The sequence below is a fragment of the Cynocephalus volans genome, chromosome 10 (assembly GCF_027409185.1).
Source record: "Cynocephalus volans isolate mCynVol1 chromosome 10, mCynVol1.pri, whole genome shotgun sequence".
NCBI classification, from domain to species: Eukaryota; Metazoa; Chordata; class Mammalia; order Dermoptera; family Cynocephalidae; genus Cynocephalus; species Cynocephalus volans.
This window is the reverse complement of record NC_084469.1, coordinates 33874801-33892284: the sequence shown is the minus strand read 5'-3', so window position 1 is coordinate 33892284 and position 17484 is coordinate 33874801. Positions and strand designations below refer to the sequence as shown.

Genomic DNA, 17484 nt, shown 5'->3' with positions numbered 1-17484 from the left:
AAATCCCAGCTCTGCCATTTCCATGAGACCTCTCTGAACCCCCTATTTCCTTATCTGTGAAATAGGAGTAAATACATTATGTGCCTCATGAGATTGTGCTGAGGACTAAATGAAATCCCATCTTAAACCCTCCATAAATGTTAGCTATTATTACTATTGTTGATAGTGTCATCATAAGTATTACTCTGAACGAGGTCGTGAGTGAGGTGCTAGAAGAAACCAATGAATAACACAGCCCGTGTTGTGCAGGAGCTCGTAGTCAAGTTGCAAAGGCAGATATGAAAAAACTCCATTGATGGCTAACAGCAGAATGGCGGAAATGTAGCTGTGGGGATTCCAGAGGACAGACCCCTTAATTCTGTCTGGGGGAACAAAGAAGGCTTGCTGAAGGAGGCAGGTCCATCCAGATCGGACCTTGAAGGATGTTAAGATGTGAATAGTCAGAGAGAGGGAAGAAAGACATTTGAGGCAGAGGAAGAGGTACCATCTTGAGTGGCTGAAGCACAAAGGGCAGGTTACAGCTGTGAAAAAATGGTTATGTGTGTGTGTGTGGGGGGGGTTTGCAGAGGGCCTTGAATACCAAGCCAAGTGGGGCATTTGGGTTTTATTCTACTGGCCATGGGGAGTAAATCCAACACCTTAAGCAAGGGAGCAATTGGATCTGATCATTGCCAAGGGTAAAACTTGCCGTTATAAAAATAAATATGCTTACCCAAGATAGAAATATTGGCAGGAATAAGCAGCCAGATTTTTGATTCTTTGCCTGTGTGGGTTTACTTCCTGCCACAGGAAAAGGGGCCAAGAAGAATGATGCCACAGGATGCCTCGTGTCCAGAGTGGGCAGCCAACTTGCACTCACAGGCACCATGGGGCAGGGACAATGAAGAAGGCATCTAGCACCACCCGGAGCTTCTTCCAATCTCTACAGCCCCAGTAGGCTCCTAGGGATCTGGGGAAATTACAGATGGGAAACTGAGGCTCAGGAGGACTAATCACAAAGTAAGTTGGAGCCAGATGGACCTGAGTCTGAATCCTCATTCTACCTCTTAACTAGCTTTGTGAGGTTGGGGACAAATTGTTTAACTTTTCTGAGGTCCAATTTCCTTGTCTGTAAAATGGGAATAATAATGGTGACTATTCCACAGGGTCATAGTGCGGACTCAGCGAGAGAATATGTAGAAAGTTTCTGGCAAGATGTTGGGCATGCATTCACCAAACAGTAGCTGGCAGGGATAGCTCAGGAGGCTTTGAAAGGCTCAGCACATAGGACCTCCTGACCTCTCGTCTCCCTGCCTCCTTCAGTCCTTCTGGCCAGTGCACTCTGACCAGGCTGCGATCCACCCCAGCACAGGCTAGAGAAGAGCAGGAATGAACAGTGCAGATGCCTGTCTCGGAGGGTTTATACTCAGAGAAAACCAAAGCATGTCAAGTATTTTTCACCACTTCTCCAAAGAGGGTAAGATTTGCATCATACATCTTTTCTTCTAGGACCTTTGAAATTTTAGCTGTACGTGGTAAAACACATTGATGAATTTCTCCATGAATATTTATTGAAATAGCACTCTAGATACAAAGCTATTTGAAAAGTGAGCCTCCAAGGAAAATGCATTTTGTGCAGCCATTGATCTTAAAATATTTACTATGAATATGCTCATCCTAGAACGATTACACACTGCTTTTTATTATTTGTTCTGGATGAAATTGCAGAGTAAAAACCTAGATGGTTTTTACAAGCTGAATCGTATTGGTGAGATGATCTTCTGGACTGTGTTCAGCTTTCCTCCCAGCCCTTGATTTGTTGGTTTCTGGCAACTTTTCCAGAGATGTCTTTGGGATTCGCAAACAACTAGTGAAAGGGGGACTAAACACACACCTGCCAACAGGTGAACTGTGAAAACAGATAATTAGAGAATCATGGATCCTTGAGCTAGAAGGACTCCCAGAGGTCATCTTGCCCAGTGCCCTTACTTAGATAGGAAGGTGCCCTGAAAAATACTCTGCAGTTAGAGGCCATTTCTCAACACACCCATTGGATTGGCAAAAGTTGGAAGTAGTAATAATTCCTAAAGTCTGTAAAGATACAGGAAAAGAAGCATTTCATACATTGCTTGTGGGAATATAAATTTCTACAGACATTTTGAAGAGCAGGACACCAATATTGATTAAAATTAAAACTACACATACTCTTAGAACCAGCAATTTTACTTTTGGGAATCTATCCTACAGAACTAAAAGCACTAGTGTGTAAATGTGCGTGTAGAGTAATGCTTGTTGCAGCATCTAGAAACAACCTGGATATCCATCGGAGAAGAAATGTGGGAACAACTTGGTCCCTGACTCTGTAGACTAGTGGCCTACATTTTTGATTACCCATTTAATGATAGCAATGCTCCTCTAAAATATGGATATTTATTTGCATGTATGAATATCTTAAGTATAGGATAAACAAACACAAAATAGAAATTTTGAAGAGATGAGATAAAAATTAATAGATAAAAGTTTGAATATTTTCTCTCAGGCCAGTGGAATGTGTGCACCCCATTTTGAAGATACCTACAAGAGAATATTAGGCCACCTTCTTTTTTAAATTGAAACGTAATTGATTATACATATTTGTGGGGTACAGAGTTGACTATCAGTATTTGTGTACAATATGTGATGATCAAATCAGGATAGCTGGCATATTTACCAATATAAAATGTATTCATTCTTTGTGTCCATTAATCCATTTCTCCCTGACTCTATTAGGCTGCCTTCTGAAGGCGTGAATATAGTGCATAATTCAGTGGGAATATCTGTGCATTGTATTTTCACATTTTTGCAAAAACAAATGATGAGCCCCCAATTTTAATATCTATGTCTATAGGTATATAGATCTAGACATATATATATACACACACACACACACACACACACACACACACACACATGCTTTTATATATTTATACAGGAATAGAGAATCGTGTGAATGGATCGTGCCAGACTGTCACTACTGGTGACTATATCAGGAAGCTGGACAGGAACGTGGGAAAAATGAGTTATAAAAAATACTATAGAAAAATGGAAAAATATTCATAACATAATTTTAAATAAAAAGAAGAAAGTAAAAGTCTATGTATTTCATTAGATCATATAAGTAAACAGAAAATTAGCAGAAAAAAAGGACTAGAAAACAACACAGACAACTGAGTGAATTGATTTGATTAGGTACACAATTTTTGTCTTGGGTTTTGGTTGTCATTTTGATTATTTACTTCCTGTCCTTCCCTCAGCACAGTGACGCCATTCATTGGTCTCTATAGAGACCTTCTGCACAGCCAAGTCAACACTCCAAGGGCCCATATTCACGTGTCTTCATTTCACACACCCAGCAGGCAGGCTGGGGTCTCTCAGCCCCATGTCCAAGCAACCAGAAAAGAGACTCTCAGACTGCCCCAGTTCAGATCAGCAGGCTCCAATGGGAGATCTGGCCAGGGAGACAAGGTCATAAGGTTCCCAGATGCGAGCTCCACCACTGTGCTTGAGTGGTAGTTCTCAGGGAAGGGGAGAGTCCACTAGAGAGTGCACGGGCAGGGAGTGGTAGAGTCGGTTCTAGAGCCTGAGACCCCAGGCCCCAGGTCTGATGGTCGTTCCACATTTCAGAAGTGCTTCATTCCCCACATCCAAGGATGGTAACCCCGAGAAAGACATGCTCAGTGGTTTATGGGATTAGGGCAAGCAAGAGGTGTCAAAATGGAGCATCTCCATGGGAAAACGGCAGAGTAACTCACAGAGCAGAATTTGGCCATGAAAAAAAGTGAAATAGATGAGGTGTCTCCAGGTTATTTCCATCCATTGTCCTTCTGCAATTGAAAATCTGCATAGAACAGTTTGCTTAGGGTGTCCCCTGGCCAGGGCAGCTCTCAGACCTGAGGACTTGCTGGCATCCTGTGCATAGAATGTCCTCTTCCTGTCCCCATTCTTCAGTCTGACCCTGAGCAGCTCAGCCCACTGACAGAGAGAGAGATTGAGAGAGAGAAAGAGAGAGAGAGCAGGGCCTGGCAGAGGGCTCTGTTAGGAAGTGCACTTCCTAACAGAAATTGTTGGAATAAGCCCTGCTCAGTGCTCAGAGGTGCAGGAGAACCCACTTTGTCTGGGCAACTTCCTTGATCAGAAATTGATGGTGCCAGAGACACACTTGGCTACTGGGCCGTTTGAGGGGAAAATTGAATTATAATCCTAACATCCTTTGTACATCTGGAAATTTGTCATAGTAATTAAATGCTAATAAGGCGAGAGAGATTAAATGGATAGTTTCCTTAAAGATTACACTCCACCACCCAAGGTCAGGTAGAAATGATAAGTAATGTAGTGATGTAGTCAGATCACTCCGGCTGAATAAATGTCATGACGGAAGCAAGGAGTCGTTCAGTTTTCTATATTTGAACATCTCATTAGCATCTGTGTCATTCAGAGACGTATTGGGTGGCAGAAAGGTGACATTTAAGGTCTCTCATGGAAAGCCAAGCCTTTAATTATCTGATGGAGGTTAATGTGGCCATGGGACAGAGGAAGCCTGAGCATAGCAGTCAATAATGAATTATGTTAAGTGCAGGTTTCCTGCGTGGGCCCGTGGAGTGGGCCATTCCACTAGGATTCTGGCCAGAGTTTTCCTGCCTTGCTCGTTCCCTTCCAGGATGAATGTGGGGACCTGGACAGTTCTCCTTGGTATAAGGAACTAAGGGCTGCAGTTGTAAGGGAGGAGACTCCAGGAAATGAGCTCTCAGCTCCAACAATGAGGTGAGCAGGAGCCTAGCCAGCCTATGGGGCTGGAGAAGCTTTGCTGAGGATGCAGAAGGCTGTGAGTGGCTGTGTGCAGGGGCGAGACCAGGTGGACTGTGACCCTAGAGCAGGAGGCCCTTGATGGCAGTATGGTATGCAGCTCCCTGCTTTCCAGGATTCACGCCTTTGTGTCTCTCCCTCCGCTGGAGGAGGGCTGCATCTAGTGAACTTGTGGCAAAAGTGCTGTGGTGTCACTTCCAAGATTAGGTTTCAAAAAACTGTGATTTCCATCTTCCTCACACTCTCTCTAGCTCTTCTTGCTTGCTCATTCTGATGGAGCCAGCTGTTACATTGTGAGATGCCCTATGGAGAGGCCAGGGTGGCAAGGAACAGAGGGTGGCCACTGTCCAACAGCCAGCAAGAGATTGAGGCCCTCAGCCCAGCAACCTGAAAGGAATGGAATGCTGCCACTCCGCTATGTGACTGAGCTTGCAAGTGGGTCCTCCCCGAGCAGAGCCTTCAGATAAGACTGCAGCCCAGGCCAGCTTCTTGACTGGATTCTTGACCCAGGAAACTCTGAGTTCATAAATGTTTGTTTTAAGTCATGGCTTTGAGTTGTGGCTAGGTTTGGGGGTAATTTGTTACATAGCAATAGATAATGCAATGAGCCTTAGACTTTATGATGCTACTGGGGTGGGAAGCCCTAGGCTGGCCACTAGGCAGACTGTCCTTGCTGTGTCTCTGCATTCTCAGCCTTTCCCCATCCTGTGGAGAGGAAGGTTCTACCTGCACCTAATCTGGGAGTTAGGTCTTTGTGCTGTACCTTGGGGTCTGCAATAGATGGAGGTTTATATTAAAAGAATGTTCTGCTATAGGTTTAATGCTTAGCTTCAGGTAATAAGCTGCTGAACTAGAGAAGGTAGAAATGCCACTGTTCCCCACGTGCCCCAAGGCAAACAAGAACAGCAGCCATTTGCTGGAGATGGCTTTAGAGAGAAGGTGTGGATTGAGCCATTAGACTATCTTTCAAAACACCCATGACTGGAAGTTTTGACAGATACCCTGCCAATTTGGTTCCTGCTCTTCTCCTAGAGTTGGGAAGAGATGGTTGACCAAGAACTGGTGTGGTAGCTCAGAACAACTCTTCAGCAGAATTTGGTGGCTGCCATATTTCTTCACCTTTTATACCTGCAGCACGGAACAATGATAGCTCAACTCAGTCCCTGAGCTTCTCAATAAATAGCTGGTAGGAAAAGTCAGCCAGGTGTCTTCAGCAACTTCTCAACTTGTAAATAGGAAAAACAAGGAAGTGTTTTCCAGGAAGATATTATTTTCTGGTAAAACTTTAAAATCCAGGTGATTTAGGAGTTTCATAAATCCCTCTTCCTGTTCTGCTGACATTTTCTGTGCCTCCTGCACATCGGGTCCTGTGCTGTAAACATTGTCCCTGCCTCCACTAGCTTAAAAATCTAAGGAAGGAAATACATAAATATAGCTTTCCAAGTGAATGAAAAATATTGGATAGTTGTGTATTGAATTTAAAAAATAAAGAATGAAAGGAATTAACAAAAATTATTTTCAGGGTATTTTATTTTTCCCAGGGCACTATCCATTTTGGGGGGAGACCTGGAAGTCTGTCTGTTATGATATCATTGGTGAGGGCCTGTGTTGAGAAGACACAAAAATCATTCCTTTTCATGAGATCATGTGAATGAAATAAGGAGAATTTTAGAATGGTTAAGCTAGATGAGTATTTAGACAATTCTAATGTCCAACTTCTAATTTTTTTTAATGAAGAAATTGAGATTCAGAGAGGAGAAGATACTTGCCCAAGGTCATACAACAAATAAATGACACTTCTGGATGAGAACCCAGATCTTCCTACCCCAACGTGGTATTTTTTATGATGCTCTTAGAGCACCAAAGACCTGGTTTTCGTGTCCAATAACCTGGTTTTTCTGATGGCAAATTTAACATCAAGACCTGATTTTTATGATGGCAGGTTAAGCAAGCACTTGCCTTGTTCCCATAATCAAATCTACACAATGACATAGCCATGCCTGAAAATGAGAAGGGGCACCAGAGTGGACCCAAATCTGAGCAAACTCTGAAACATAGAAAGTAAATGGAACACCTAGAGGGAAGCCAGAGCTCAGGACATAGCTGAGAATTCTGCCTCAGAAATACGGGTGCTCCAAAGAAATGATTACGTTTTGTAATGATGAATATGCTAATTATCCTGACTTGAACATTGTACACAGGTATCGATATTCAACCCTGTACCCCACAAATATGTATAATCAATTAGGTTTCAATAAAAAAAGAAAGAAAGAAAGGAATACAGGTGCATCCTACCAAGAGTTGGTGAAATTTGGGAGCAGGAGGTGGCCTCGGGTAACTAACTGGGTCACCAGTTAAGGTATCATACCTGGGACAGCCAGGATGGTTGACACCTGCACAGTTCTCCTCTCTGTTCATGAACACACAAGCACCAACATTTTGATAAACACCAAAACCATGCAAGAGGCAGCAAGATCAACAAGTGGAAAAACTCACACCCGAGGAAACAGAGCTAATAGAGAAGGCAGTACAGAAGTTCACATGCGTACATTTCATATCCTCAGAGAGTCGTGGAAGGGTATCATATCCTGGAAACACGTTCATATTGTTATGAAAAATCAACAAGAGGTCTCAGGAATAAAAAACACACCCATAGAAATCAACAGGAGGGTTGAAGAGCAGAATGGATACTGTGAAGAGCAAGTTATACTTTTTGACTATCAAAGTGAATTTTTTTTAGAACCCAACACAATGGGATTGAGAGATGGAAAATATGGAAAAAAGAGCAGAGATGTGGAAACTAGATTCCTGAGTTTTGACATCAGTGTAAAGGAATGCCAGAATGAGAGATTAGAGAAAGAAAGAGATGGTAATATTCAAAGAAATAATAGTTAATAAGTCCGAAAATTAAGGAAAGAAGTACAGAAATAAACTAAAAAAGAAAAAAAAAAATTCAGAGGAGATAATCTGGGGGAAGGAATAACAGGAAGTGACTCTTTAATGGATACAGAGTTTATGTTTAGGATGACAAAAAAATTTGGGAAGTAGATAGACGTGATGGTCACACAACATTGTGAATGTAATGTATTAATTCCACAAAATTGTATGTTTAAAATGGTTAAAATGGCAAACCTTACATTATATATATTTTATCACACACACACACACACAAAATCCAGACATTGAACATTGCACTATGTGCTCAGCAGGATAAGGAAAAAAAAAGTATAGAATTGGCCAATATGAATTGGGTATGTTCCTTTAGCTTCAGAAATGGATTCTGTTAAAGTTGGTGCAGTAGACTGGGGACAATAGCTCTGAATTTATTATTATTATTTGTACATAACCTGATCCTCTTGGATGATGCTCTCAAAATATCCACTACATTCAATATGGTCCAATGGTCAGTGTTGCTCTATAGGCCGTGAAGAATGCACTGGTTGCTGGACTTTCTCGTAACTGGTGGTGTGGTGGGCAGACCCAAAGCTGATTCCCAGTCATCCCCACCTCCTGGTGTTTGTACCTTTGTATAATCCCCTCCCCTTGGGTGTGGCTAGGGCCTGTGACTCACTTCTAACCAGTAGACCATGGCAAAGGTGAGGGGCATCATTCCTGAGACTGCGTTATGTATGTAAAACTGTCTCACTCCCCGGCTGGCCTTGAAGAAGCAAACAGCCATGTGGTGAACTGCTTATCTGCAGCCCAGAGAAACTGAGGACCTCAGTCTTACAACCACAAGCCACTTAATTGGGCCACCAGTATGAGGGACCTTGGAAGTGGGCTCTTCCCCACTCAGATCTCCAGATGAAACTGCTGTCTGGCTGACACCTTGATGGCAGCCTAGTGACATCACGAAGCAGAGAATCCAGCCAAACCATGAGCAGGCTCCTGGCCCACAGGAACTGCGGGATGATGATTGTGTGCTGTTTTAAGCTGTTCAGTTTGTGGTCATTTGTTATGCAGCAACAGAAAATGAATCCAGGTGATTTTGGTGAGGTATGATTTGAACCTTTGGCAAGTCCCTTTGTACAAATGGATGGCTGAAGGCTGGGCAAGCATCTGTGCTAAGTACCACTACTCTGCTCCCTTGGGCTTCCTCCCAGACACACAGTGAACATGTGCCATGCCTTCCAAAGGGGGTAGATCACCATGCCAGCTGGATGTGGGCAGGAGAGTTATCCACATGAGTTGATGCCAGAGCCTAGGGGACCAGGCTTCTTGTCACTTGTAATGCTCAGGGTAGCTGGAATGGGATTCAAAGGGGCTGTTGTCTATCAGCAACTGATGAGCAAAAATGTGCTCATCACACATACACGCTACTGGTTTCAGCCCACCAGAGATGCTTGCCTATTCATATTGGGAAGACCAGGGCCTTTCTCCTTCCTGGGATGTCTGTGACTTGGATGAAAACTTGAAGTTCTTACCTTATGGCAAGTTGTGGTCTATCTCTCTGACCTCACTTCTTCAGAAAGAGATGCTTCCTCTGAGCAGGTTTTTAAGTGCTGGGGATGTTTGATAAATGGCTCTGAAAAGTGAACTCAGGTGCCTACCCAAAAGCATTATGGCAAGGAATTAGCAGTGAAATTAATGGAGTTGCTTCCAAATGAGCTGAATGTGCACACTTGTCTCATTTCCAGCAACTTCTTGAAGAATTATAGGGATGCATTGTGGGGCAATCAGGTGGTTTAGTGGAAGAGCCCACGCTCTGGCTCCACCTCCACCGCTCATTTCTCACAGTCTGACCTCGGATAAGACCCTTCCCATTCTGAGTTTCATTTTCCTCATCTGTAAAATAAAGGGGTTAAACTTTGGCCAATTCAGTCTCAGAAACTAAACTTCTTCTTACCCCCACATGAAAATAATAATGTCCACCTCAATGAGGCTCATGTGGGATGATGTCTGTGGAACTTTGTGACTTGTGAGAACACTAGTTACTGTTATTGATCATTGTTGGTCACACCTTCAAGCCATGGATCTGTCACTGCTGATGTCTGAACCCCCCCCCCCCAAAGTCTTGAGTACTGAAGACATCTTGGAAAGCTAATTCATTCAGCTCATGCTTATGATTATAGCATTGTATTGGTTGGGGTTCTCCAGAGAGAGAGAATCAATAGGATATGTTATAATTATATGAGAGGGATTTATTAGGGGAATTAGCTCACGTGACTATGAAGAAAAGTCCCACGATAAGCCGTCTACAAACTGGATGCCGGTAGCGTGGCTCAGTCCAAGTCCAAAGGCCTCAAAACGAGGGAAGCTGATGGTGTCCTTGGTGTAAGTTCTGGAACCTAAAAGCTGAAGAGTCTTGAGCTCTGATGTCCACGGACAAGAGAAGGGTGTATCCCAGCTCCAGTGGATAGAGAGAGAGCTTCACCTCTTTCCTCTGTTTTTTGTTCTCTCCAGACCCCTAGCAGATTGGATGGTTCCCACCCACACTGAGGGTGGGTCTTTCCCACCCAGTCCACTCAGACTCTCATATTAATCTCTGCTGGAAAACACCCTCATGGACACACCTAAAAAGATAGCTTTACCAGGTTTCTCAGCATTCCTTCATCTAACCAAGTTGACACCTAGAATTAACCTTCACAAGCATCAACTGGAATTCTTTTTATTTTTGTTTATCATCAAGATGCCTTAATTTATATAAGTAATTATGCTTATAGTTTAGGGTGGATCTGCTCATATTTCCCATGGCAGGGACCTGGATTTCTGCAATGTTTCTGCACAGTGCTAATTGTCAGGAGGAGCCCAAATCTATCTTCAGGCACAAAAGGGAGCCCTGTGGACAAATATAATCACATTGATTTCCTGGGATCCTTGCCTTTCTCTGCAAGTTGGATGGACCTCCATTCTGGCACACTGTTTGATAGTCAGACATTCCAAACAGTTTGAAGATACGAGCCAGTATAACTCCCCTGTTCCTCCAGTTTCTGGCACACAGCAGGATTCAAGAGGGAAGGTGAGAGGAGAGGAACCCTCCACGACTTCATGGCACTTCTCCTCTAATGGCAGCAATTCTACTCTGCCCCAAGCTTGCATGACCCACTCAGCAAGATTAAAGCTGTATGGTTACTGATACCTACTCTCCCTAGAAGGCAGTTTACTGCCCATCTGTTGTTACTGAAACATGTCCCTTGACGGGTGTCTCACCCCCAATCCAATTAGCTCATCCAAGAATTCCTTCCAACACCATGTCATAATCTCACAAAAGGAGTTATGGTAAATACACAAGGGCCACACTTTTACAATCATTACAGATGGGTATTCCAGTCCTCTAGTCCTCTTACCTATCAAGCAGAGATGATAATCAAATAATAACCACACCAACAGGTTCATTAAGGATTAAATGAGACAACTGACGTTTTGGGCTGAGCGCCCAAGTGGAATTATTTTCTAGGGATATCTGGGTGACCTCACCAAGTACTGACTTAAAAATGCTACTTGTCTTAGATGACTGAGCACAGCTTCTTACTGAGCATTTCATACCCAGCTCCATTCCTTTGAAAGGTAACCTTCTAACCCTACCAGCTCATGAGGTCTGAATTTCAGGCTTTATCTACATCAGCCATAGGGACAGAGAATGTCAGAGCCTCAGGGCTTTTAATCCAAGCCCTTTGTACACTGCTCTGGGTTTTAAGTAACAGAAATGCAATGCAACACCACTTAAACAATAATGAGAATTTATTGGCTCCTGTAACAAAAAAGTCCAGAGGTAGGACCTCTCTCAGACAAAGCTTGATCCTGTACATAATAGCACCATGGACCTGGTTTCTTCTCATTAAGGATGGTCCTCCATCAGGGTCCCAAGGTGGCCACTATAAAAACCTCGGATTACAGTCTTCTTCTTTCACATCCAGCAGGGCGATGAAAAGTTTCCATCCAACATCCCCAGAAAGGTCTTGAAATTCCCTCTGGCTGTAATAGCTCACACAATCATGTCTGAACCAATCACTGTAGCCAGGAGATGAACATGTTGTTGGCTTAGTCCAGGTTAAGTGTTCTCCCCCGGAGATGAAGAGGGAGTCAGCTCTGGCAGATTATACAAATCCCCAAACAGAAGCAAGGGGATGCCAGGAAAGGAAATGGCAGAATGGATGTTGAAACTGTAACCAAGCATCTACCACATCCCTCATTTTATGGATGGAAAACTGAGAATAGAGACAGAAAAGGCCTTGTCCAGATGACAGCAGGGCTGGGACCACATCCAGCCCTTTGGTCTGAAGACTCTGTATTATTTCCACTCCACATTATGCCTACCGCCTTCAGGCCACCTCACCCAACATTGAGTGGTGATCACTGTGAGGTCATTTCAATCCATTTCTCTCTAATCTTAAACAAACCGTTTGGAATCCATTGAATTTAAACCTCTCCAATGAGTTTCCAGTCAAAAGAAAATAAACCTGGACCCCAAGAATTCTTGCAGCCACAAGACCAACCTTAGCACTTCCTCCTCCCTTCTTGGGGCCCCCTGAGAACCAAGTAGCTAAGGGGAAAAATGCATTCTGATGTGCAAACATTATCACATATTCATGCACTCCAAATCTAATTTTAGCTGCAAGAGACTTCATTATAAGATGCTCATATAATTAAGCAGCTTTCTTCCCAGGGTTTGGAAGCCTGTCTATTCTTCTCTCCTTTACACATCACTGGGATTATCAGAATGTGTTTTAGCTTTTTAAAAATTACATATTTTTGTTTTTCCAAATTGATCTACAACAGGAGATGAAATCCACGAAAATTACATGTTTTAACACAGGTTTGTGTAACTCCGCAGCCTCGCTATTAATGTTGGAATCTGTAGACAGTGAGAATTTTGCTGTTCTGTTCTAATTGGTTCCCAATGCATTCACCACACTTTGCCCTACATATTGATCAGCTTTTACTCCTTGGCTAGATTGGGACAGTAACCTCTTTACGGAGAAGCCAAGAAATGTAGATGAGACCTAACTTGGAGAGAGACAAATGGACTTTCTTGAAAGGACAGATAGATCCCCCTTCCTGTTTCTGATGAGATCTGCTATGGCGGCAGACCCAGATGATTTGCACCTCCTTGCTCCTCCGACACCTTCACCAGTGGCAGTCCACCCGGAAGGACATGAGGTCTCTGGTCACCTGGTGGCAGTGAATATACCAACCCCCAGGAGGAAGAGTCCAGTGCCATCGCTCTCCCCAGACTCCAGGGGTGGTGGGGTAAGCCCCTGAGCTCATGCCCTGGCTGTAGTCCCAGACAGTCCTCTCTCCACACCTTTGTCCTTCCCAGCCACTATGGCTTTTGAGTCTTCTCCTTTAAAGATCGTCTGGATGGTTTGGGAGAGTGAAGGCCAGAGCCAGGGAGCCAATCCCAGGAGGAGGCCAGCTTCCTCATTTTCCATCAGTCCGGTGCTGTGTCTGCTGTCTCTTTTGAGACTCTAGATTTGCTTTGGGACACAGGTGTGCGCTGGAATCCCCTCCCAAGGCGGTGTGGAAACTCCTGACGGGTCTCAACTGCTCCCACAGCTCAGGGGAAACGGCCTCATCAGGTCCTTCACAGACTGAACCATAGAGCCATCTGGTGCAAATAAACATTTACAAAGACCTTGGTGTTCCCAACTTTGAATGGAACTGAGGGATGCTGTGGAAGGCGCAGGAACAGCCTTGCACAATGTGTGTTTTGAGGAATCCCAGGAAGGACTTAGAGGCCACCAGGAGCACAGATCTTCAAACCTACCCACTGGCCAAACTGAAGGCTGACGAAGCTTCCCCCTGAGCAGGGGCAGCTCCCCTGGACCCTCCACCCTCTACCTGCACTCACTGGGAGTAGCTCTCAGCTCCCCATTGTCCAGCAGGGAGCAGAGGGTCAGGGCATTCCAGTTTTCCCAAACCCCTTGCCCTGTTTTCTCCTGATGCAGCTTGGCTCAGGCTGAGGGGAGGTCAGGTTTACCCAGGCCTGGAGAACCGGCAGAGGGGCTGCCCAAGTTCAGGTCCACCTACCTCCCCCCTCACAGGGGCCAGTGCAACGTGATCTCCATAATCCTCCCTGCATCTCGGCTGCCTGAGCCTCACTCCCGGGTTGCACAATCCCCTCAGACCTGAGCCCAGTCTCTACAGCCTCCTTTCTGAGCCCAGGACATGTACCAGAGGGTGACTCAAGGTCACCTGCATCAGCACCTCTCCCAGTCTCAGTCCCAGGCTGGCAGGCCTGCCGTGAGGACAGAGCCCTTTCCTGCGCACCCCCCGTCACTCCCCTCCTTGTGCTGCACAGACATGAGAGACACACGCCCCACACTCAACTGTCCACCTATTTTGCAAACACACCAGGGCTCCCTAAGCCTCTGAGCCTTTGCACGTGCTGTTCTCTCTGCCTTGATTGTCCTTCCTCTCTCCTTTGCTGGGATAAATCCTACAGACTCTTTGAGACCAGTTTAAAGTTGCTGCAATGCATTCCCCAAAGATCCTGGGCACTGTGGCTGACTCCTCACCGAGCCTGCACAGCACCCACGCTCCTCCGCTGTGGGATTTCTCATGCCCACTTGTGACAGCTCTGTGCCCGCCCCCACTAGACCATGAACAGGATGGGGAGGGGGCAGGAGAGGTCCTTCCCATCTGTCCTCTCTCCGTGGCCAGCACACAGGAGGCGTCAGTGTCCATGACTGCCTCTACTCTTTGGTTGAGGAAATGTATGAACAAGTGGGAAAGATGCCAGCCTTGCAGAAACAGAGACAGAGGGTGACAACGCAACAATGACAGGAACTAGTAGGGTGGACAGCAGAATGACAGACAGCTCTGCCACCAGGGGTGGGGCAGAAGTTGGGGCCATGGCCTGTCCTCATGGTCGTGTCGATGGGCCACAGAGCACCCTTTCCTCATGACCCCAGCACGGGACCCCACAGAGACCAGGGGCCTGACAATATGGGTGGACAACCAGTCCCAGTAATCCCCAAGACACACCCCAAGACCCCTCCTGCTGGCGTATGGGTCCCTCTGGTCCTGGTCTCCCCTGGAAGCCCCACCTTCACCCTGCCAGCCCCCTGCTTCTGGGGAGTGATGTGAATCCCCAGCTTGCCAGGAACAGTCAGGGGAAGAAGCCGGGCAGGGAGGCCATGCTGTGAGGGGCACCGATGTAGGGCAAGTCAGAAGGGCAGGGGTGGGCTCCACTCTGCCCATGGTGCTGCTAGCCCACCCGCAGAGAAGACAGAGACGGGCCTGCAGAGTCGGCAGTGCCTGGTAGTCACACCACGCACAATTTATGGGATGTCAGACACGCAGTCAGGACCGCACAGCCCAGCAGCAACAGTCTCTACACCCACCTCCACCTGCTGATCCTTGCTGCTCGAGGCACAAATGCCCACCCAGCCCAGCACCCCAGAGTCAAGGACACTGAGGAACAAGCATGTGCCCGGGCTGGAGGCAGGAAATCTGAGGCCTCCAAGAACCCAGGGTGCATGTGCATCTGTGTGCGAGAGAGACAGCCAGCCTCTAGGAGCATGTACCCTGGCATATGCAAGTCTGGGACTGTCTAGCACACCCCACTGGGTGGCTTAGGTGTGTCAATATGAGCACTGTGAGCATGGAGCGGTGTCTGAGTGTGTCTGAGAGTGTGTGGGGGTCTGGCTGGGAGTGTGTCCATTTGTGTCTGTCCTGTGAAGTGTGTCTATCTGGGCGGGCTTGTGTCCAGGTGTCCCTGCACATGAGGCAGCACTCCCACGGGCCTTCCTGCTGGCCGTGCGTCCCGCGAGGCTGGGCCTGGGTGTGAGCACGTTGTGAAGCCCATGGTGCAATCGAGCCTCGGCGGGGCGGGTGGTGCAGCCGGAGCCTATCATCTGGGCACGTACTCCCTGGGCAGCCCAGCCCAGTTGTGGTCCCGCAGGGCCTGGTCCACTGTCCGGATGTAGCCATCGATCAAGTCCTTCATCTCCGGGGTGAAGGGCTCCGGCTCGGGAGGGCGCCGGCCGCGCCGCCGGAAGCTGCCCTCCTTGTTGTTCTCGACGCACAGCAGCCGTTCGTCGCTCACGGACACGTTGAGGAAGGCCACCATCTCCCGCAGCGTGGGCACCAGGCTGTGCCGCAGCTCCTCGTAGTGCACCACCAGCAGCCGCTTCCCGTACTTGAGCCAGTCCAGGACGTGCGAGGACCACCATGAGGCGTAGCTGTTGACGAAGTCCGGCCACTCTGGAGCAGGGAGAGAAGGGACACAGAGTGAGGGGACGACCCTGCCAGGGCTGCTGGCCCCTCTGGACTGCTCAGGCCGGGGAAGCTGCTGGATTTCCCACGGCCCCCTGCCTAGGGCCAGTTTGCCTGGAATGCCCCTGGAGGCAGACCCTTTTGGTGACTGAGCAGTGTGTGTGTTAGGGGACAGGGGCAGTGCTGAGCCTCTGCTAGGGTGATACCGCCATGCAGGCTCTATCGCCTGACCTGGGTCCTCCTATAAAGCTAAGTCAATGTGTAGCAGATGGATGGCTACGGGGTCTTGTGGGTTTTGGTGCCAGCGTGAACCTGTGATACTGCTGCGTGGTAAGACACACAATGAAGCCACAGACAGGGCTGGCCTCAAACTTCCACAGATGATCTACTCTATGAGATTTATTTTCCAGAAAATTAAGAAAGTAATTGTTTTTGGAGAGGGGCAGGGTACAAATGGCAAGCATCATCCCAACAAAAATAGTTTCCATAATTGGGTTATTAATACACCTTGAACGCTGTGGGAGCGTTCTCTCATCCTTGCCATGACCTTATGAGATAGGGACTATCCTTGTTTTTCAGATGAGAAAACTGAGGCTCAGAAGGCAAGGTACACAGCTTGCCTGGGGTCGAATGGCTTGTGAGAAGCAGAGGAGGGATCTGAGCTCAGCCTGCCTGGCTGTGAGGTGTGGCCTAGGTGAGAGGGACAGGGAAGGACTGGAAGCCAGCCTAGGACGCCCATCAGCCTCAGCTGGTCCAGAGTCACAGAGGGGACAGAAGCACAGGCCTGCCTGGCCAGTATCTCATTGCCCACCCACCCTGTCCGCACACAGCTTTATGTCTGACTCACTGATAATTTTACACCACTTACCACTGGACTTGTATTTCTATTACTTATCACCCAAAGGCTAGACTGTGTGTGCCTCGAGGCAGAGATCCTGATCCCTTTAGCCTGGGCCCTGCTGCCTTGCCCAGTGCCCGGCACACAGCAGGACTTCAGTAAGCATGGGTCACCAGACTGACTCCATGAATAAAGGTACAGTGGGGAACACGCCAGTTTGACCCGGAATCAGAAAATTTGTTTGTTATGGACTGAATGTCTGCATTCCACCCTTCCTCCTCCTGCCAGCAAACTCCTATGTTGAAGCCCTCACACTCAATATGATGGTATATGGAGGTGGGGCCTTTGGGAGGTAATTAGGGTTAGATGAGGTCATGAGGGTGGGACCACAGTGATGGGATTATTGTCCTTATAAGAAGAGACACCAGAGAGCTTTTGGTCTTTCCATCATGTGAAGACACAGTGAGAAGGAGGCTGTCTGCAAGCCAGGAAGAGAGTCCTCACTAGAAACTGAATCATCTGGCACTTTGATCTTGGATTTCCAACCTCCAGAACTGTGAGAAATAAGTGTCTGTTTCTTAAGCCACCCAGTCTATGATATTTTGTTATGGCAGCCAGAGCTGATTCATACATTGGGTTCCAGTCCCAGCTCTGCCACCCACCAC

The 17484-nt window shown here is 46.8% G+C and overlaps 1 protein-coding gene across 1 annotated transcript in view; it reads right to left on the bottom strand.

Annotated features, from left to right (window-relative positions):
* Positions 1 to 15043: 15043 nt before the first annotated feature.
* Positions 15044 to 17484, bottom strand: part of WSCD1 (WSC domain containing 1) — a 33199-nt gene continuing 30758 nt past the window's right edge. The window contains exon 8 of the mRNA XM_063112127.1: positions 15044 to 15969. Within this exon, the coding sequence (XP_062968197.1) occupies positions 15617 to 15969 (353 nt within the window). The 3' untranslated portion in view covers positions 15044 to 15616. The remainder of the gene's footprint in view (positions 15970 to 17484) is intronic.